The sequence below is a fragment of the Babylonia areolata genome, chromosome 13, assembly GCF_041734735.1.
Source record: "Babylonia areolata isolate BAREFJ2019XMU chromosome 13, ASM4173473v1, whole genome shotgun sequence".
NCBI classification, from domain to species: Eukaryota; Metazoa; Mollusca; class Gastropoda; order Neogastropoda; family Buccinidae; genus Babylonia; species Babylonia areolata.
Genome location: NC_134888.1, coordinates 37,791,067 through 37,813,566, shown reverse-complemented (window position 1 = coordinate 37,813,566; position 22,500 = coordinate 37,791,067). Strand labels below are relative to the sequence as shown.

Below are 22,500 nucleotides of genomic sequence, written 5' to 3'. Positions count from 1 at the left end.
GTGTGGGAGAAACAGGACAGGCAGGTATGAATGTTAGGAGGAAGGAGAGTTCAGAGCAAGGGAGAAATTCAGACAATATTGGTTCTGTTTCATTTTTTTACTTTCAGGGTGTGCATGTGTGTTTATGCATGTGTGCGCATGTGTGCATGTGTGTGTGTTGGTGTGTGTGTGCACGCATGCATGCATGTGTGTGTGTGTGTGTGTGTGTGGCTATGTGATGTGGTGTGGTAGGAGTGTTAACATTTCATCTCGGTGTCCATTCTATTTTGTTTTACATGTCATACACTTTAAGGCATTGGAAAAGGACAATAGAAATGCCCAGTTTATGATTATCATTATCTTATTTATTGTTTTATTATTCTTATTGTTACAAAAGATTTGTGGATACAGCATTAAATGTCTGTGATATATCACCTCTGCGTATTAACATTTTATGCCATGCTTAATTCGCAAATGTGATGATTGATGTGATTAAATAGCTTTGTGTGTTATAATGAAACCATGATGTAATTTCTCACGAAGAGCGCGCGCGCACACACACACACACACACACACACACACACACACACACCTTCTAACGCACACAAACACTCTTGACCAAATGCCTGAGAAAAGAATGCAGTTTTTATTTACTGAGGTTCTGTTCATAAAAGATCCACGGAAGATGACACAGGAAAATGTTGCCATAAACAACATTACACACTGACAGAACATAGGTGTTTGTGACAATCTGCCCCACACACAATACAAGACAGTTTTCGTATGAAACAATACATTTTACAATGACACCTTGAAAGATAAGAGGAAAGGAATAGTTCGAGAGATGTGAAAAATCAGTAGGTTTACAAAAGTAACATGACCCTTACAGTCAATTCTGACCTCTGTGATTAAAATTGCTTTCTGCATACATACAAGAGTTCACTGTCTCATCCACCGACATCAAAATCTGACACTAACTGCAGATCAGTAACTGACAAGGCTTATTGACAACGGATCATGACACACAGACTGATATGACATGATGACACCAAATGGTGACACACTGACACCAGATGGTGACACACTGACATAACACACTGACACCAGATGGTGACACACTGACTGACATAATCCACTGACACCAGATGGTGACACACTGACATGACCCACTGACACCAGATGGTGACACACATGACACTGACTGATGACCTACTGACACCAGATGGTGACACACTCACTGACATGACCCACTGACACCAGATGGTGACACACATGACACTGACTGATGACCTACTGACACCAGATGGTGACACACTGACTGACATGACCCACTGACACCAGATGGTGACACACTGACTGACATAATCCACTGACACCAGATGGTGACACACTGACTGACATGACCTACTGATACCAGATGGTGACACACTGACATGACCCACTGACACCAGATGGTGACACACTGACTGACATGACCTACTGATACCAGATGGTAACACACTGACATGACCCACTGACACCAGATGGCGACACTGTGTCATGACTGACACCAGATGACATGACCCACTGCCACCAGATGGTGATAGAGTGAATAATACATAATACTGTACACAGAATAACATGGCCCACTGACACCAGATGGTGACACACAGTCACTGACATTACCCACTGACACCAGATGGTGACACACATGACCCACTGATACTAACAGTCACTAACATGATGCAATGACACCAGATGGTGGCACACATTGATATGACCTAACGACATCAGGTGATGACACACTGACTGACATGACCCACAAACATCAAAAGGGACACTGTCACAGACATAACCTACAAACATCAGATGGGACACTGTCACTGACATGACCTAGTGACACCAGACGGTGTCACACAGTCACTGATATGACCCACTGACACCAAATGATGACACACTGACTGACATGACCCACTGACACCAGATGTTGACACTGTGTCATGACTGACACCAGATGGCGACGCTGTGTCATGACTGACACCAGATGGTGACGCTGTGTCATGACTGACACCAGATGTTGACACTGTGTCATAACTGACACCATATTTTGACACTGTGTCATAACTGACACCATATTTTGACACTGTGTCATGACTTAACACCAGATGGTGACGCTGTGTCATGACTTAACACCAGATGGTGATGCTGTGTCATGACTTAACACCAGATGGTGACACTGTGTCATGACTGACACCAGATGGTGACACTGTCATGACTGACACCAGATGGTGACGCTGTGTCATGACTTAACACCAGATGGTGACACTGTGTCATGACTGACACCAGATGGTGACACTGTGTCATGACTGACACCAGATGGTGACACTGTGTCATGACTGACACCAGATAGAGGCACACTGACTGACATAACCCACTGACACCAGATGGTGACACACTGACTGACATGACATGACACCAGATGGTGACACTGTGTCCTGACTGACACCAGACAGGCAGACGGTGACACATGGCAGGTACACATGTAAAACATGACACACTGACCGCAGCTTGTGATGAGAGGAAAGGATGATGACAACAAACAGAACAAAGGCAGTGTGACACAGGTGACGGGTAACCCTTCCTTCCCATACTCACCAATTCTCACGCGGACTAATCCATTACAAAAACACACGCACACACCACACCCACTCGTACATTTTGTGACTTCGATTAAAAGAAAAGAGAAATCAAAACATGTCATGCCTAAACACCCTGTTTCTGAAACATTTGATACAGTTAGTACTATTAAAAAAAAAAACACACACACAAAAAAAAGAAAAACAAACAAAAACTAAAACAGGAAAATAAAATATTCCTTCATTTGCAAAAATACAACAAAAACAACAACAAAAAACAACAAGAAAAGCTCCGACTCATTTGTACATTTTCAAACTAAAAAGCACTTTGACTTACAGTGCAAGCAAACTGAAAACCAACAACTCTCCCCTTCCACACTCTCCCCTTCCCACTCACTGCTCTCAACAGGGCTGTGTCAGAGCCTGAGTCATAAACTGTCACCAACTGCTTTTGATTAAAAAAAAGAAAAAAAAAGTAAATAAATAAATGTACAGGTTAAAAACCCAGAACTGCACAACTGCCACTGGGCATAAATCATGCTTGACATTTGACATTTTTGCTTTCGTCCAGCCGACTGCACAGAGCCATTATCAGGACTGCCCATGATAAAAAAAAAAATTCAACCACTTTAAACACAAAATTTGGAAGAAAAAAAAAATCCAGCAAAACAACACAGTTTATGGCATATCATTTTTAACTCTGTACAGTAAATATACTAGGCTGTCCTGAGGATATCAGCCCTTCTGCTAGGTTGACCAACCCCAGATTACAAAAAATTGTAACAAAAGGATAAAAATTACTCAAAGCCACACACACACAAAAACAACACAAAATGGTTATAAAAAGAGAAAAAAAAGCGTCAAAGCTTGCTGGAAAAAATAAAGGGGAATAGTGAAAAATGAAAAAAGAAACAAAAAGAGCACCTGAAAAAAGGAAATTTCTTGCACAGACTTACCAGACGGTGGGGATGCTATATATATATATTTACTAAAAGACCCCAGGAATCCCATGTTGGTAATAATTTATGCTTTAATACAGAATATTATATGCTTTATAACAGACTTATACCACAGTCACTGAAAACAAAAGGTGACCAACAAAAAAAAAAAAAAAAAAAATCACTGTTCAATATTTTATTTTGGTGTTTGGCCTGTTACCTCACAGACCACCAACAGACGATAACCTGTCTAACTTTGGGACAGTCCAACCACTTGTGAAACCCACTTCTATTTACTAATTTAGTCTTTACTCTCTCCCTTGTTCACAGGCAGACTGAGACATTAAAGATGATTCACAGCCAGGAGATTCTTCAAATCTTAGGGAACGGAAAACTTTCAGAAGGCACTACTGGCAAAGACGAAGCATACACATAGATTACATATATTATGTATACGTTCAAACACACATCAGTCCACAATACAAATTTTCACACCATGAACACAAACACTCAAACACACATCCATATACCTTATACACACCTTTATACCATAAACACAGATATAAGTACACTCACACACATATCCATACACAATACACACACCATCACACTATTAACATGCACATATATGCATTCAAAAACATCCACACACAATACACACACCTTCACATCATAAACACAGGCATACACTCACTCACACACCCACACACAATACACACACCCTCACACCATGAACACAGATATTTATATTATACACACACACACACTCAAACACACATCCATACATAACACACACACACACACCCCTTCACATACATAACACCTGTCCACAAATTTAAGCCCCTAGGGTGGGCTGCATGAGCGAACTTAGCTGTGCTAAGTTCGCTTAACGTCAAGAATGTTCCCAGCTCAACGGTAAATTCCATACACTAAGGAACATTCTTAACGCTCTCAATCCGTACACAAAGGAACATTCTTAACGCTAAGCAAAAAGAATGTTCCCAGCTCAACGGTAAACTCCATACACTTAGGAACATTCTCAACGCTAAGCAAACTTAGCGCTGCAAAGATCTCCTCATGCAACCTGGCCTAAGGGGTCAAAGCTATTAATATTACCACCGGACCAAAGTTTCACTGACACTCACCACAACATGACTGAAGAATTACCGTATGACGAAAGACAACAACAACAAAAATAAGAAAAGGTAAAAAAAAAAAAAAAAAAAAAAAAGGGCAGCCAATTTCCCCTCCCACTTCAGATGAGGGCACTATGCATCAGGCAAAGGATGCTTCACTTTTCAGCTTTCTTTTCAGCCTCCAGCCATGCAGGTACACACAAACTGACGGGTCATTTCTTGATACATATGCAAAGACATCAGTTACTTCACTTTGCTAAATGAACCGACTGAGTACTTTTTTTATTTTTTTAATACCTTTCAAAATTGGGGGTTCTTTTGTATACCTGTTTTATTAGACATGGTGACTTCCCTTGTGTGTGTGTTGTGTGTGTGTGTGTGTGTTGTGTGGGTAGGGTGCAAGTCTTTAATTCTATATCTTTCCAATTTTTTTTCATATATTACTGTAGTGTTAGACAGATAAAAACAAAAAAAACCCATAATAATATCAATAAACAACTGTACAAATGTAAGTCTAGGGTTAGGGGAGGGAGGACGTGGGAGAAAGTATGGGTGGAGGTAAAAGGAAGGGTTGTTATGGGAAAATGCTGTATACATATGTATGTGTGTGTAAACTTGTATAGGTGTGTATATGTGAGAATGAAGGGGAGAAACAGAGACAGAGTTTTGAAAAAGGTGAAAGGTATGGAACAGAAGCAAATGATGGGGGGAAAAATTAACATGAAAAAATACAAGAAATGTCTTCTTAATAATCAAAACAATGAACTTTCAGAAATGTCGTTTTTAATATCAAAACATATTATTCAACATCCACAATAAAATGTCCTACTGGACTGAGTAGCAACCCTTTACAATATCAGTTAACATCTTGAATCAGAGAGAACTCTGCGAAAAGTAAGCAAACGCTTTTAAATACTGGCATTCAAATATTATATGTTTGCTAGAAATAGGTTTTCTATTCAACGTCTTTGCTGAATTTGCTACAAACGCGTTCAGCTTGATCCTTTTCCATAATGCATGTGTATGTGTGTGTGTGCATGCATTGGTGTGCAAGTGCATGTGTGTGTTTGCATGCATGTGTGTGTGTGTGTGTGTGTGTGTGTGTGTGTGTGTGTTTGTGTGTGGAAGCACCAAGAATGACTGGAATGACTGGTTCTATGTTGTCGTTAGTCCTTCAGAATAACTGAGGAGCATAATGCCAAGACAGACAGGCTTCAAGTAATGTGCCCTTTACTTCAGAGGAAGGAATGTTATGGTGCAGATTCACAGCTCCGACCTTGTTTCAGTTCACAGACAGACAGACAGACACTATATGACCCAACCTTACACAACATACCATCTTGACATCACTGGAGACAGTGTCATCGTAAGACCCGAGGTCACAATCACAAATCTCATTCACCATGGCACGATCCAAAGTCTGAACAGAAGCACCACCGCAGGTTAAGCACAACACAACTGAGTCACTGCAGTGAGACTTGGTCACCACATGACTCTTAACGTCCCTGTGACGTGACGGATGATCACCATGACACGACACTCTTTCTGCTGATGAAGTCACTGGGTGGAGATTTCACATGAAAACTTTTCGATCTGCTGGATCGTCTGATGCTGGGTCTGAGAACCTATCGTTCAAGGAGACAGGAGTCTGCAACACACAGCAGTCACAATATACATGACACTGACACACACATCACTGGCCAGAACATTCATATTACAATTACCATTATTACCAGAAGTAATAATAGTTTTAGTAGTTGTTGCTAAAGTAGCAGCTGATCACACAGGACTACATCGGTACTGAAAAGCTGTTATTATTTATCCTTTCGAACAACAACAAACACAAAAATAATAATAATCAAATTAAACAAATAAAAGCCTGAGAAGGACAATTTCTTTACAGTACATCCATATACATGCATATAAACCCAAGACATGCCTCTGACACTGACTATACCATAAATTTTTCGCCACAGATTAAAACAATTAACCTGAACATAAACATAATAAAACAATACATAAAACTACGCACAATAACAGGCATAAAAAAGCCAACACACACCATGGGCACAATAAAGAATGCAACATAGTAAGAATGCCTATTATCAACTCATGTCCAAAAAGGACCCCCCAAAAATGTTCTAGACTTTCATTAAAAAAAAAAACTATAAAAAAAAAAAAAAAAAAAATTGGTCAATGGACCAGCACCACACAAAACAAGAAAGGAAGAGACAACAGAAAGTAAACGCTATACACAAAGACAGCAATAGGAAAGAGAACATTTCCAACACACATTTCCAACAAGGTGGGGATACTATTTACACAGAAAGAACCCCTGGCATCCATCCTCACAGGGGAAATACAAGTGGTGACAATATGTATATATACAGTGCAATATCATCAACACATGATGGCAACATCATATGGTAAGTTACCCAGAACAACACACAGTGGTTACATAATGATTATCTTGATCAACACAAACAACAGTTGCAACTGTGTACACACACAACAGTATAAACACACACACACACACACACACACACACACACACACACACACAACCAGCACACACACTGAAGCACTTACAGAGGCACTGCTGAAGGATTTTTTCTGGAACATGTACTTCATGGACACTGTGGGCTTCAGTTGCTGCAACAGTTTATACCACTCTATAAACCACTTTATATACACAGCAGTACATACCACTTCACAGCACTACACACCACTTCACAGCACTACACACCACTTCACAGCACTACACACCACTTCACAGCACTACACACAACTTCACAGCACTACACACCACTTCACACCACTTCACAGCACTACACACCATTTCACAACACTACACACTACTTCACAGCACTACACACCATTTCACAGCACTACACACCACTTCACAGCTCATCACACCACTTCACACCTCATCACACCACTTCACAGCACTACACACCATTTCACAGCACTACACACCACTTCACAGCACTACACACCACTTAACAGTTCATCACACCACTTCACAGCTCATCACACCACTTCACAGCACTACACACCATTTCACAATACTACACACCACTTCACAGTTCATCACACCATTTCACAGCACTACACACAACTTCACAACACTACACACCACTTCACAGTTCATCACACCACTTCACAGCACTACACACAACTTCACAACACTACACACTACTTCACAACACTTCACACTACTTCGCAACACTACAAACTACTTCACAGCATTACACTACTTCACAACACTACACACTACTTCATAGCACTACACACTACTTCATAGCACTACATACCATTTCACAACACTACACACCATTTCACAGTTCAACACACCACTTCACAGCACTACACACCACTTCACAACACTACACACTTCTTCACAGCACTACACACTACTTCACAGCACTACACACCACTTCACAACACTACACACTTCTTCACAGCACTACACACTACTTCACAGCACTACACACCACTTCACAACACTACACACTACTTCACAGCACTACACACCACTTCATAACTATAAACACCACTTCAAAGCACTACACACCACTTCACAGCCCAACACACACCTTTTCACAGCTCAACACACAACTCCACAGCTCAACACACCACTTCACAGCAATACACATCACACTGTACACATCACTACACACCACATTAACCACACACCTGTCACACAACACTGACCACACACTTATCAGCCATGGTCAAATAACACCAACCACATCAAAGACATATTAAAAAAAACCCATCTCCTTTGCTCTCTCACACACACACACATTTCCATCCATCTCCCCCAACACCATCACCACCCCCTCTCCTTCCTCAAACTTTTGCTTGGTAGTGAAGAAGAAATGGAGAAACAACTCACAGCCAGCTGTCGTGAGAATCCCTGAGTGGCGCCCCTTCTCATGTCCAGACCCTCAATGTCCCTCTCTGCGCCATCTTCCTGGGGCGGGGCCAGGAAATGAGATGGACGGCTGTCGCTGTGTCGCCTGTTGGCCAAGCTCGGATGCTGGTACTGTTGGTGATGGTCGTCACTATGACGACTGCTGGGCTGCTGGGAATGCTGCCGTCTCCTGTCTGGAGATGCCTGTGACCACAGCTGTCGGCCATGGTGGGGAGCACTGTGGGAGCGATGGGGAGATGGGCATCTGGGGCTCCCTGGGGCTGGTGGAAAGTCTGAGTGACTGCAAGGAGACACAGAGGGATTTTTTTTTTTTTTTTTTTTATCTGTGGGGGCAGACCTTGCATGTGAGGAAAGAAGGGTGGGGTGTGGAGCTGAGACACAGCAATGTATGATTTTGGAGATATAGAAGTACAGGGTTAGCTTTGGGTTCCTGGGCTCCCCCAAGCCCCCTGTTATCACCCTGTCCAATATCACAATCAGAGAAAAAATGTAAAATCCATAACCATCATCAAGAGATCAGAAGTAGAGTGGGCAGACCTGGCACAGAGCACACTGTCTGTAAGAGAGTGGAGAGGGGGACAAAACAAAAAACATCCTATTTGAGCCTCAGCACAGCATGATCCAACCTGCATGATGGAAGGCAGAGGAAAACAGCACACACAACAGATCTGAGTGTGAACACAGCGTCATCAAGTCAAACATGACTGACAGCATATCCACATGTGTGAACACAGCATGATCCTGAATGTGACACAAATGTTTGAACACCAATAGAACATACAGAACATGCCTCAAACACACACACACACACACACACACACACAAAGGGTATGGATTGTGGCCATGAAAGAAATGGACAGTACCTGACGAAGGGGGCGGAGTTGTCAATGCTGATTGTCAAAGTGCTGTCAAAGTGGTCTCTCTCTGAGCTCTTCTGTTGCCATCTGTCGGTCAAAACAAAGACATGAACGTCTTGAAAACCTTACAACACAACACAACCTATCTTGTACTCTATGACCTTAAAAATGTCAATGAAAATAGGTCTTCGCAGGGTTTCAGTTTCAGTTTCAGTAGCTCAAGGAGGCGTCACTGCGTTCGGACAAATCCATATACGCTACACCACATCTGCCAAGCAAATGCCTGACCAGCAACGTAACACAACGCGCTGAGTCAGGCCTTGAGAAAAAATAAATAAATAACTAAAATAAAATAAAATAAAATAATAATAATAGATAAATACATTAAAAAAAAAGAACTACTGCTACTAATAATAATATGTATAAGGCGCAAAAACTTGATGAAGTCAACTATCGTAGGGAAGGTCCTTTTGATGAAGGCAGGCTGCCAGATGAGTACATGGACATGTGTGAACACACATATAAACACAATACACACAAACATGCACAGATGGGTAGAAAAAAAAAAAGAAAGCAAGAGAGAAGACATGGGGAATGGGAAAGAAGGGTTAGATAGAGGCAGATATCCACTAACAGTTGTTGTAGATGAAAATCAGAGACAGAGCTGAATTGCAATATTCTGTGAAGACAAGATCTGGAGGCTGTGAGCTGGCATGTGCGTTAGTATGAACAGTTGCAATTTTGTATGTTGTATCTATACGTTATTTGTTTTAGATTCCCCAATACAGAGTTGACGTCTCAATGTTAATGTTTCCCCAACCCTTCTCTCTCCTGCAACATTCAATTGGCTCCAAAAGCTTGACCAACATGCTGAATCAATCTGCTCTCCACAAATCTTTTTTATTTTAAGCAGATGTGTATCAGACTGAATGCATCGACGCCTCCTTGAAACTGATAAAATGAACCATGAGAACTTTCATCAAAGGGTCATGCAAACACAGAAAAATTAAAAACACATCATTTATGTTATAAATACCACATTCATCATCAGTTAAGGAGAAGGAGCCATGCAGTGACAAAGCAGAAGATGAGAAATTACCTTTTGTGTCCAGGCAGGCAAGCACTGGCACTGGGCAGATTGAAGGAAGTGATCTGTCGGCCTGGCAGCTCGCTGTCAGAGGAGGAACTCGGGGAGGAATCCAAGGCTAGAGGGAGGGAGCTGGTGTAGCGGCCATCTCCCTGGCTCTGATACAACTGGCCTGGGCCCTAGAAAACATCATGAAACCAACCTTTTGACAACACAGCTACACCATACCATAGCACCATCACTTTGGCTGGCCCTAGAAAACATCATGAAACCAACCATTTGACAACACAGCTACACCATACCATAGCACCATCACTTTGGCTGGCCCTAGAAAACATCATGAAACCAACCATTTGACAACACAGCTACACCATACCATAGCACCATCACTTTGGCTGGCCCTAGAGAACATCATGAAACCAACCTTTTGACAACACAGCTACACCATACCATAGCAACATCACTTTGGCTGGCCCTAGAGAACATCATGAAACCAACCATTTGACAACACAGCTACACCATACCATAGCACCATCACTTTGGCTGGCCCTAGAAAACATCATGAAACCAACCATTTGACAACACAGCTACACCATACCATAGCAACATCACTTTGGCTGGCCCTAGAAAACATCATGAAACCAACCATTTGACAACACAGCTACACCATACCATAGCACCATCACTTTGGCTGGCCCTAGAAAACATCATGAAACCAACCTTTTGACAACACAACACCACCACACTGTAAAAATGATAGTCATGCCAGCACCAAATCAACCTCCCACAGTCCTCAGCAATATTTCTGAGACTTTCACTGGCTACAGCTCCATCTCAAGTGACTTTTCAACCAAGTCCAATCAAAGAGTGAAAATGAAGATAATCTGAAAGGAAATTACCAATGAGGCTATTGTGATCCCACCACCACCACAACTTAAATTTACACAGTATACATAAAAGTAAACAATGCATTAGATAAGATGCTGCCATCAGTGTTTACAATTCATAACAGAACTCTGAAAATCACATTGATCATTATTCACATACACAATACATTCTCAGTTAAACAAAGACATTAAATAACCATAGACACGCACATATACCTGTCCTGATGGTTGAGACGTAATGCCACGTCGACTGTTGACAACCTGCTGGCGTGCAGCCTGTTGATCAAGCTGAGCAATGGTCTTCCTCGCTTCCCTCAATGCCTGCATGGCCATGCGACGTTTCTCATCAAACGTGATTTGCTTCACTCCCTGATGACTCGGACGCTGACCTCTGACATTCGACAGACTGCTCTGGTCCACTGGACGTTGACCTCTAACATTCTGCAGACTGGTCTGAGCCACTGTGATCCGTAAGGTATCTTGACCTATACCTCCTCCTCCTCCTTGCCCCTGACTCTGATCATGCCCAATGCCTGCATGGCGAAAGTTTGAAGCGATGCCTCCCTGGCCCTGCCTGGGGCCAGTCACAGTGGACATCTTGCCCCGTCTGTTGAGCTGGGGGCCAGCCCGACCTGTGCACACAGCAGCTACCACAGTTAACACAGACTTGAAGGTTCTGCACTGGAATGTGACTGTCTGTGTATCAACACTGGGCTGGTCTTTTGTATTGGCATGTTGTCTACAGGATTGAAGTGTTCTGCATTGGTATGTGACTGTCTGTGTATCAACACTGGGCTGGTCTTTTGTATTGGCATGTTGTCTACAGGATTGAAGTGTTCTGCACTGGCATTTGACTGTCTGTGTATCAACACTGGCTGGTCTTTTGTATTGGCATGTTGTCTACAGGATTGAAGTGTTCTGCATTGGCATGTGACTGTCTGTGTATCAGCACTGGCTGGTCTTTTGTATTGGCATGTTGTCTACAGGATTGAAGTGTTCTGCACTGGCATGTGACTGTCTGTGTATCAACACTGGGCTGGTCTTATATATTGTGATATTGTCTACCTTGTGCATCATGTTATTGAGTAGCCTATGTTGTTTGTGTTGTGACTGCCTTTTTTGTAGTGTTGCACTGTGTTGTACTGTGTTGCACTACATTGTGCTATGTGATGCAGCATGGTGTAGCACTGCATGGCTGAGCGTGGTGTGGCATGCTGTCATGTGGTATGGTGTGGTAGCAGTGTGTGGTGCTATGTGAAGTGAAGTGATGTTGAAAACAGGGAATGTGCAAAGGAGTGAACAGAGGGTGAAGGTGGAAGATACATTACTTAAAAAAAAAAAAAAAAAAAGACACATCATTGGGTGGTGCAAGGGAAAAACATGATGACCACCTTTATGAAAGGCAGGATGGGGACTCCAGTGATCTGTACTGATAGTGATTATAAAATGGACAATAATGTTGTGATGATGGTGGTGATAATAATGATGATGGGCAATTCATATCCAGATATTTGCAAATGTTAAAACAGAAAAAAACAACAGTTTCATGCAACGATTGATAGATGGTTGTATGCAACTCCAATGAAACTGTTGTTTTTCATATCATTTTGTGGCACTTTCTGAAAGAAATGTGCTGTTATTAAACTTACTCTCTTTCACACACACTAGTAGGCTAACATTCACTGAAAAAAAATCAGTATTATGTAAGTAAATATATGTTTTATTTTCAACAGAAAAACAAAACAATAACAATGGACTATTCATGTATCAAGTGATCCACCACCCTGTCTTACCTCCGTAGTAAAATTGATTATTCCTTATCACATGATCTTAGGGGTGCAATGGTGGTGCAATGGTCTATTCCTGTACCAAATGACCCACACAATGCAGCAATACCTCTGCAGAACAATGGACAATGTGACTGTTTCTGTTTCACTGACTGCCCCTTATCAAGCGATCCAGTTTACCTCTGTTGTACAGCTGATTGCCACCCTGTGTGCCACCCTGTGCTGAGGTGTGTTGAGGTCGGTTGGAGTTATAGTTCCTGTTGTTCATCTGGCGTGTGAGGGTGCGGTTTGTGCCCCCTGAGAATGCTGACCCTCCCCACTGTCCACCACGCTTCATGGTCCAAGCCCGGCCGTTGTTCCGCTGACCGCCCCCACCTGTAGTCTGTGGTCTGTTGTTCATGGTGCTGCCCCCTGACACCTCCTGCAACAAGTCAAGAAAGGGACAGGACTGGTCACTGACAACCATACAAAAACAAATTGCACAAAGAAACCAAAAGGTGTAATCCATCCCTATGCTGCATTGTTGAAAGTACTCCTCTGGTTTCAGATTACAAACTGGCATCAACTGACCCATAACTAAAGCAGACCAATAGGGCACATTATCATATCCATGTCTAGAAAGCAACACCTTGATGAAACTGACAGTGAAACTGAAACTGTCAAAAAATGGTCACATATTTTTCACTAATATCAGCATTCAACAAAGCATGATTTTTGGCCTCGTATAACTGGTTAACTTTTTTTTTTTTTAACCCAAATCAGACCCGTGCAACTGATCAGCTGTCAGTGTCCTATCTGTTTTCTGCAAAAAAATATTTCAGTAGCACATGCTGCCATCTCACACACTTGACAACATGCTTGATTTTTTGACAACATACTAGAACACACCAAACAAAAACCTACATGCTTACATTCTGCTTCGATCTTGCATTTGAAAATTCCACACAGACAATGTTCATTTCAATCTTATTCAATTTCATCATCATTCCAAAGTCTAAAGCTAACAGTCAAACACCCAGTCCAAACTGAATGTGATGAACCTTGAAGAGAAAAAGTTCTATGTGAATAAATCCTTGTACAAAAAGGGGAAAACAAAAAGTTTGCATACTGACCTTGCCTCTGTTCAGGGGACTCACTCCGCTAAACCCTGGGCCCCCTCCTCCTTGCTGTCCTGACATCCTGAACCCTCTCTGACCCTGACCTTTGCCACGCTGGTTGCCTTGCCCTCGATTGTTCCCCCCTTTGCTCTGTTCTTGTGGCTGACCAAGTCCATCCATCTTGATGATATCATCTGGAAAAGGCCGTACACACACACACACACACACACACACACACACACACGCACACACACACACACGCACACACACACACACACACCCATACATCTGGCATCATCTGGTTAAAGTCACCAACAGACATATATAATATATATACAGTACATAATGTTGTACCGTCACACTTGCAAAGAAAGGCTGACACTAGTGACAGGTGATGACATGAACAATTGAAAGGGCAAATTTGAAAACATATCAATACTATATAGTATATCACTTGATGATCTACAGCTAACACTGGGGTCTTTGGTTTGAATTTGAATGTGCACAGCTCTCAGGTCCTTGGTGAAACTTTCACTGAAACTAGTGAAAGCCAGTTTGAAGACCTACTCTGCTGATGCTAGCATCAGATGTTTGGCAAAATAAGCCAGTCTGAAGACCTCCAGTAGACAAAAATTGGTTTTACCCTCTTCTGGATTCTGAATGAAACAATGCCAAATGAGACATTCAAGCTGAAGATGGTAAGGTAGAAGAAGGGTGAGAAAGGCAAATCATTTTGTTTTGTTTTGTTTTTTTCCACTTCTCATGCTATCCAATCCTTTTCTTCTTCATTTTTTTAAACCACCATAATCATTATCTTCAACAACATTTTCACAATTTCTGAAATCACTTAATCACATGTCTTTTTTCGGATCATAGAAGAACTCCAAGAAATGGGCTGTGAAAATTTATATTAAATCATAATATATACCACAGCATGGACTGCACATATTTTACACCTGTTAAATAAATACAAATACTGAAATAATATCATAACAGCAAAGACTTGCACGAATCACACATATGCTCCACACCTTCACACTAGTCTCAGTCTCATTCAGTCAATGAAACATTCAATCATTCATTTTCAATGATGCATAATAAAAACTGCAAAGATTCAGCTTATATATAGTTACAACCTTCTCTTCCTTACTGTAGTCACTGTGGGAGCTGATGTGTTTGTTATGATTTTTGAAAAACTCTTTTAACACCATAGGCAACTTTAGTTGACCAGACAGTGCACTGCCAAAGGTGACTTTTGTCAATATCGAGGGGTCATGTGGGGTTATGTTGATATGACCATTTTTCACATTGTAACAAAGCTTGACAGCTGCAGCCAGTTTCCACGCTAACAGAACAATGACTAACCTTTGCCCCCTGACCATGTTTGAAGTGCACAAGTCCACTGTGTTGTTTTGACATGAACCAAAGCCTGTGACTGAGAGCATCATTTCTAATATTTGGCAGGGGGGCGGGGGGGGGGGGGGGGGGGGGGGGGTCACACAGAAACTTGGCACTGAAGAGTTAAATCATCATCACACTGCTGACCATGCATCACTTAAATAACAATACCTTAAACTACATATCATATCACAACAGTTTGGCACTATACAGGCTTGATGAGACTTACGCCTACTCGGCGGGTTTTTTTTATGTTTTTATCATTAAATCAATAGATGTTGAAATATTGTTTGTTGAGATAAAGTCCGCAAAAACAAATTTTGGGCAACTTCCAATGCAGTTCTCTGGAAGCACTGTTCTTCCCAATGTCTGTAAAGATTTGTTTTAAATGTTGAGTGTTCCTGAAAGTGGTCATAAATCACAAAGTGTTGGTAAACATGCGTGCACAAAAATAAACAGGTGGGGTTTGTTTTTCCAGGTTTCATTGAGTGTCCTCGCGCACACTACTCACCAAGAGAAAGATCCACTCTGCTGACTTGCTGAGACTTCATCCTTTCTTTGAAAATGGGCCACAAATGCTACAATTCGTAAAAACGTTTCAATAAATGCTGTCCCTGGCTTGCAATCTTTCTTCCAATCCACTCAGTTCTTCGATTGGCCGGAAGTCGAAAGCAATGAAAGATTGGTCGCACATATCTTCGAACCGAAAATACACGAAATCAATCTGTAAGTTTACATGTGTTCCATAGACATTACCTCATACAGAAAATTGAAAACGGAATGGGAAGCCCAGAGTGGCATAAGGCAATGCGCAACTTTCAGATTAAAAAACTCACATGGTCATACTGCCCGGGACAAGCAGGAGTTAAGGGAAATGAGCGAGCTGACAGACTTGCTGGTAACGCAACGCCAACGAGCGGCCTACATCTACGGGAAAATCGGAAATCCTCAGAAAAGTCAAAGAATATCAAAAAGAACAGGTACAAGGCCATCACACCATCGATCGCCTCAAAGAAATAAAAGCAGAGAGAGGGAGCGGCCGTAAGTCTAACATGAAAGGTAGAGCACGATGCTTTGCACAAATATCGGCATCATTTCCAAACCAACATTGCGCAAATTTCTTCAAAACGGAAGAGTCTCTGTGGGCTTTTCCAAACCAAATAGACTGAGCAACACACTAGACGCCACGTTCTTGGCATCAGAGATCTTTTCCCATCCCTCTTGCGGCCAATCAGTGGCAGACTCTGTGCGTGTGTGTATGTGTGTGTTTGTGTGTATGTGTGGGTCTATGTTTTTGAGTGCGTTTGTGCATGCGTGAGAGTGTAAGTGTACACAAGTGTCAGGAGAGTTCTGTGCATGTGTGTGTGTGTGTGTGTGTGTGAGGGGGGAGGTAGGGGTGCAGGGAGGAGGTGGGGTAGAGGATGAGGTATGTGAGTGTATGCATGCCTACACTGTGGGAGCAACAGGATATTGGAACGTATATATTATATATATAATTATCTTTGTATATATGTGTGTGGGGTTGGGGGTGGGAGATATGGGCGTGTGTGTGTGTGCTTGTACAAGTAAGCGTTCATCTGTGTGTGTGCGTGTTGTGTGTGTGTGTGTGTGTGTGTGTGTGTGTGTGTGTGTGTGTGTGTGTGTGTGTGTGTGTGGTGCCGTGGAAGCTGCGATACATAGACTAGAAATGAGTGTGTGGAGGAGGGGGGTAGAGGAGGTGCAGGGTAATGTGTGTGTGTGTGTGTGTGTGTGTGTGTTGGAGCTCATGTACGTTTATATGTATTTGACTGTGCTTTCATATCTGTGAAACTGCGTGTTTGGTGCATATCTGTTATGCATGTGTGGGTGTATGTGTGAATGTGTGTCTTCATGTTTTACATTTATTTGCTTATTTATCATCATTGTTGTCTTATTTATTTATTTATTTTTATTTTTATTTTTTTCATTACTACTACATTTTTTTATATCATAATTATTATTTATTTATGTAAGCTTATCTATATTTTTTTTTCCTCAGGGCCTGACTAAGCGCGTTGGGTTACGCTGCTGGTCAGGCATCTGCTTGGCAGATGTGGTGTAGCGTATATGGATTTGTCCGAACGCAGTGACGCCTCCTTGAGCTACTGAAACTCCATAGACATTATATATATATATAAATGTGTGTGTGTGTGTGTGTGTGTGTGTGTGTGTGTGTGTGTGTGTGGAGAGAGAGAGAGAGAGAGAGAGAGAGAGAGAGAGAGAGAGAGAGCTGCATATATATCTCAGTGATGTGTTGTCAGAAGCGCCAGGCCATTACATAGCGTTAAGAATATTTCCATCGCACTTTTTGTTCTTGTTTGTTTTTAACTGTTTGTGATTATATATGTCATTGCATGCCGGCACTACACAATGCTACGTAGGTCATAGAATGCGAATACTATACTACGTAATGACATAAGCATGGTAAAAATAACACACACACACACACACACACACACACACACACACACACACACACACACACACACACACATACTCTCTCTCTCTCTCTCTCTCAATCTCTCTCTCCGCTCTCTCTCCGCCCGCACACAAGACGCACACTTGCACACACATAAGCATACATTGTGTATGTTAAAAATACTATACTAATGTGAATATAAAACAGTAAGTCTAATAAAAAATATAAAAAAATACACTGCATAGCAATAACAGGGGCGGGGGTGCTCATTGCCAAAGGAAGGCATAATTCAACATATAAAATAGTATGAGAATAAAAATGTTACAGGTGAACTTGACGAGAGAGACAGACAGACAGACAGAGGGAGACTCAGAGAGAGAGAAAGAGAGCGAGAGAGAGAGAATAAAACACTGATATCAACTAACGAATAGCTAACCTCATATTACATGGAACATGTAGAGAACTTGAAGAGAGAGAGAGCCGGAGAGGAGAGAGAGAGAGAGAGAGAGAGAGAGAGAGAGAGAGAGAGAGAGAATGTGTGTGTGTGTGCGTCAGTGCGTGTGTTCAGTTTCAAAGAAAGATCGAGATGGAGAATCCATGCATCAGTGGATGGTCCAGCTACGTGCACACAGGGGATGCTATCGAAAAAAAAAAAAAAGGAGCAAAAGTGACACTACCTTGGTTTGCTCCCTTTCGAGTGGGAGAGGGCTGAGGGGGCGCGGGGGGTGAGTATATGCCCCATAAATCACCATGACCTCGGATATTATTTTCTTTCTCTCATTCCCGTTTCTTTTCTATCAATCTTTAAACTATTTACTTCTTTTTTTTTTATCTATATCTTTATCCCCTCTCCATCCCCACTCCCCACTGCATGGCCTTCTTCTCGGTCCGACGTGTCCACCTGCATGGAGATCAAGCTCTCTCGATCATTCTTTTCTTTCTCCTTCTCCTCGTCGTCATTTATCTCTTCTTCCTCTTCCTCCGATTCAATTGTTTATCTAACCCTCTCTCCCTCCCTCTTCTACTTCAGTTCTCGTTTTTACCATATTTCTTCACCGCTCATGTTTTCTCCGGGGGCCGTTTTTCTTTGTCCTGAAAAAAGGCACGGTTTTAGTGAATGCAAGTTTTGAGCACAGTTTATGAAGATATAATTTTTTTTTTATTGTACTCTTCAGATGTCTGCGTGGCTTAGCTCATGGTTGAGTGCCGAGCTCGCAATCAGAAAGTTGTGGGTTCGAATCATGGACGCCTCCAAATATGAAAAATAGTAGAATGCTCTTACTGTGCACATGCACACCTGAAAAAACTGAGGTGAATAAAGGGAGCCGTCGGGAAAAGAGGCGGGAGACATATCGAGACAGGGATGACAGGATATACACAAACCCGGACGGCAGGGACGGGGACTGACGTTATACTGGGGGAAAGGGGGGACAAAGCTAGGCGTACAGAGACTTCGGAGACACTGAGGATATAAGAAACTTGACGGAAACAAAGAAATCGTACACAACAAGCAATTCGTACACATATTGACAGACACAGGGGAAAGACGGATGCAAGGGGGACTAAGACAGGGGACACGCACAAAGATAACTAACGTCGAAAGACAAACACGGTCGAAAGTGACGTGGACATTTAGACATGCAGTGGAGACGGTGAAACAAGTCAAACTGGCTGATGAAGACAAGGGGGGAAGGGGGGGGGGGGGGGGGGGGGGTGAGAAAGAGAATGGGAGAGGTGGAGACTGATATGGAAGAGAGAGAGTAAGGGACACAAATGGGGCCTGTGGAGACAGGGGGAAGCAAATGGAGCGATGGCCTAGAGGTAACGCGTCCGCCTAGGAAACGAGAGAATCTGAGCGCGCTGGTTCGAATCACGGCTCAGCCGCCGATATTTTCTCCCTCTCCACAAGACCTTGAGTGGTGGTCAGCTGGACGCTAGTCATTCGGATGAGACGATAAACCGAGGTCCCGTGTGCAGCATGCACCTAGTGCACGTAAAAGAACCCACGCAACAAAAAGGTTGTTCCTGGCAAAATTCTGTAGAAAAATCCACTTCGATAGGAAAAACAAATAAAACTGCACGCAGGAAAAAATACAAAAAGCAACAACAAAAAACAAAAAAATGGGTGGCGCTGTAGTATAGCGACGCGTTCTCCCTGGGGAGAGCAGCCCGAATTTCACACAAAGAAATCTGTTGTGATAAAAAAAAAAAAAAAAAAAAAAAAAACAAAAAAACACAACAAATATAATGAGACGGATTCAGACACAGGATTACAGAGATATAGAGTACCCAGAGAAAAAGGGGGGATCAGTTAAGACAGGGACGACGGAAAAAACTAGTGAAGAGAACGGGAGGCAGAAACAGTGTACATGGACAGAGAAGACAGGGAAGAAACACATCAGTATAGATATGAAGCCTGTAGAGACTGGCATATGGGAGACAAGGACAATTAAAAGGGAGACGGAGAAAGAGATGGATACTAATACAGAGAAATGGAAAAGGAATTAAAACACAGGCCGGGTACTCTGGGACGAAGACGGTGAAACCAAAGACAAAAAGGACACAGCCACCGGTGGGAATTAAGACATTAAGGAAACATTGTGTGAAAGTACGTAATGCTACAAGGATAACTTATAAAAACCAATACAATCTTCTTCTTTTTTTCTTCTTCTTCTTCTTTTTTTCTTGTCGGAAACATTGTGTGAAAGTACGTATTACTACAAGGATAACTTATAAAAACCAGTACAATCTTCTTTTTTTTCTTTTCTTTTTTTCGTTGTCGCCAGAGTCGCCTTTCACATGACAATTTCTTTTGTCATTCCTACCTGTCCATTGATAACATTACACTATACTTCCCTTCTTTCCATTGTCATTCCTACCTGTCCATTGATAACATTACAGTATACTCCCCTCCTTTCCATTGTCATTCCTACCTGTCCATTGATAACATTACACTATACTTCCCTTCTTTCCATTGTCATTCCTACCTGTCCATTGATAACATTACACTATACTTCCCTTCTTTCCATTGTCATTCCTACCTGTCCATTGATAACATTACACTATACTTCCCTTCTTTCCATTGTCATTCCTACCTGTCCATTGATAACATTACAGTATACTCCCCTCCTTTCCATTGTCATTCCTACCTGTCCATTGATAACATTACACTATACTTCCCTTCTTTCCATTGTCATTCCTACCTGTCCATTGATAACATTACAGTATACTTCCCTCCTTTCCATTGTCATTCCTACCTGTCCATTGATAACATTACACTATACTTCCCTTCTTTCCATTGTCATTCCTACATGTCCATTGATAACATTACAGTATACTTCCCTTCTTTCCATTGTCATTCCTACCTGTCCATTGATAACATTACACTATACTTCCCTTCTTTCCATTGTCATTCCTACCTGTCCATTGATAACATTACAGTATACTTCCCTTCTTTCCATAACAAAAGGGTTCTGTAGAAAAAATTCCATTCGATAGGAACACAAATAAAATTGTAGGCAGGAAAAAAGGGTGGTGCTCTGTGTAGCGACGCTCTCCCCCTGGGGGCAGAGAGCAGCCCGAATTTTACACAGAGAAATTTGTTGGGACAAAAAGAGTAGTATAATACAATATTTTGCGCGCGCGCGCGCGCACGCACGCACGCACGCACACACACACACACACACACACACACACACACACCATTAACTACCACCAGTCAGTCATCAGACAAAGAACTAGCTTTGAAACTGAACTGAGATAGTCACCACACAACACATAATAAAAAAAAAAGTCTTGTAATAAACTTTTTATTTGACACGTGCACTAAGCAGCACTGAAGAGCAGAGGAAATATTATTAATTGTTCCCGGCCATAGTGATACTGAAGTTGAAGCGCCGTGGCAAACTACTGGTCGGTTAGAGAATGGCCTCCTGATCTAGTGATCACCAGTGATCAGAGTTCGAGGCCCCGTCAGTTTTGGCATCGTATCAGTATCTGTTGAGTACATCGCTGTCGCCAAGATTATGGCATTATCGCGACCTGTAGGGGTGTGCCGGCGCACCTTAGCAGGTTCACTGTTGAAATGTTATTAGTTGTTGGTTTGTTTGTTTTTTAATTTAAAATTTCGTGTTGCGTCCTCGGGAAAGGCACGTACTTTACTCCGATTTTCCTCACACCACTCAGGTGACGTGACCGGCTGGTGAAGTTAAAAGGAGATCCACTGAAAGGCCCGGACTGGCCCGTCAGTCTTCCCGTCAGTTGACTTAAAGTTTTGGCCGGGGAACTTGAGATTAACAGCGGCTGACGGCGAGGACTGGGCTCACTGGCGGCCCTCCCGACTATG

At 42.2% G+C, this 22,500-nt stretch overlaps 1 protein-coding gene across 3 annotated transcripts; it reads right to left on the bottom strand.

The window, feature by feature from the left end:
• Positions 1 to 617: 617 nt before the first annotated feature.
• LOC143289251 (uncharacterized) lies at positions 618 to 16,365 on the bottom strand. Of its 3 annotated transcripts, none has more exons than XR_013056229.1 (10): positions 16,230 to 16,365; positions 14,336 to 14,514; positions 13,404 to 13,644; positions 11,653 to 12,068; positions 10,562 to 10,728; positions 9,469 to 9,549; positions 8,567 to 8,885; positions 7,258 to 7,320; positions 1,490 to 6,316; positions 618 to 1,455 (listed from the first exon to the last, which is right to left on the bottom strand). XR_013056229.1 is itself a non-coding variant. In XM_076598232.1 (9 exons), the coding sequence occupies exons 1-9, from the start codon at positions 16,267 to 16,269 to the stop codon at positions 6,242 to 6,244; spliced, it is 1,581 nt and encodes a 526-aa protein (XP_076454347.1). In that variant the 5' UTR covers positions 16,270 to 16,365; the 3' UTR covers positions 618 to 6,241. The 3 variants fall into 3 exon arrangements, 1 of the variants encoding a protein (XP_076454347.1); XR_013056230.1 differs by having other exon boundaries at positions 618 to 1,814; positions 1,852 to 6,316; XM_076598232.1 differs by having other exon boundaries at positions 618 to 6,316.
• Between the last annotated feature and the right edge of the window lie 6,135 nt (positions 16,366 to 22,500).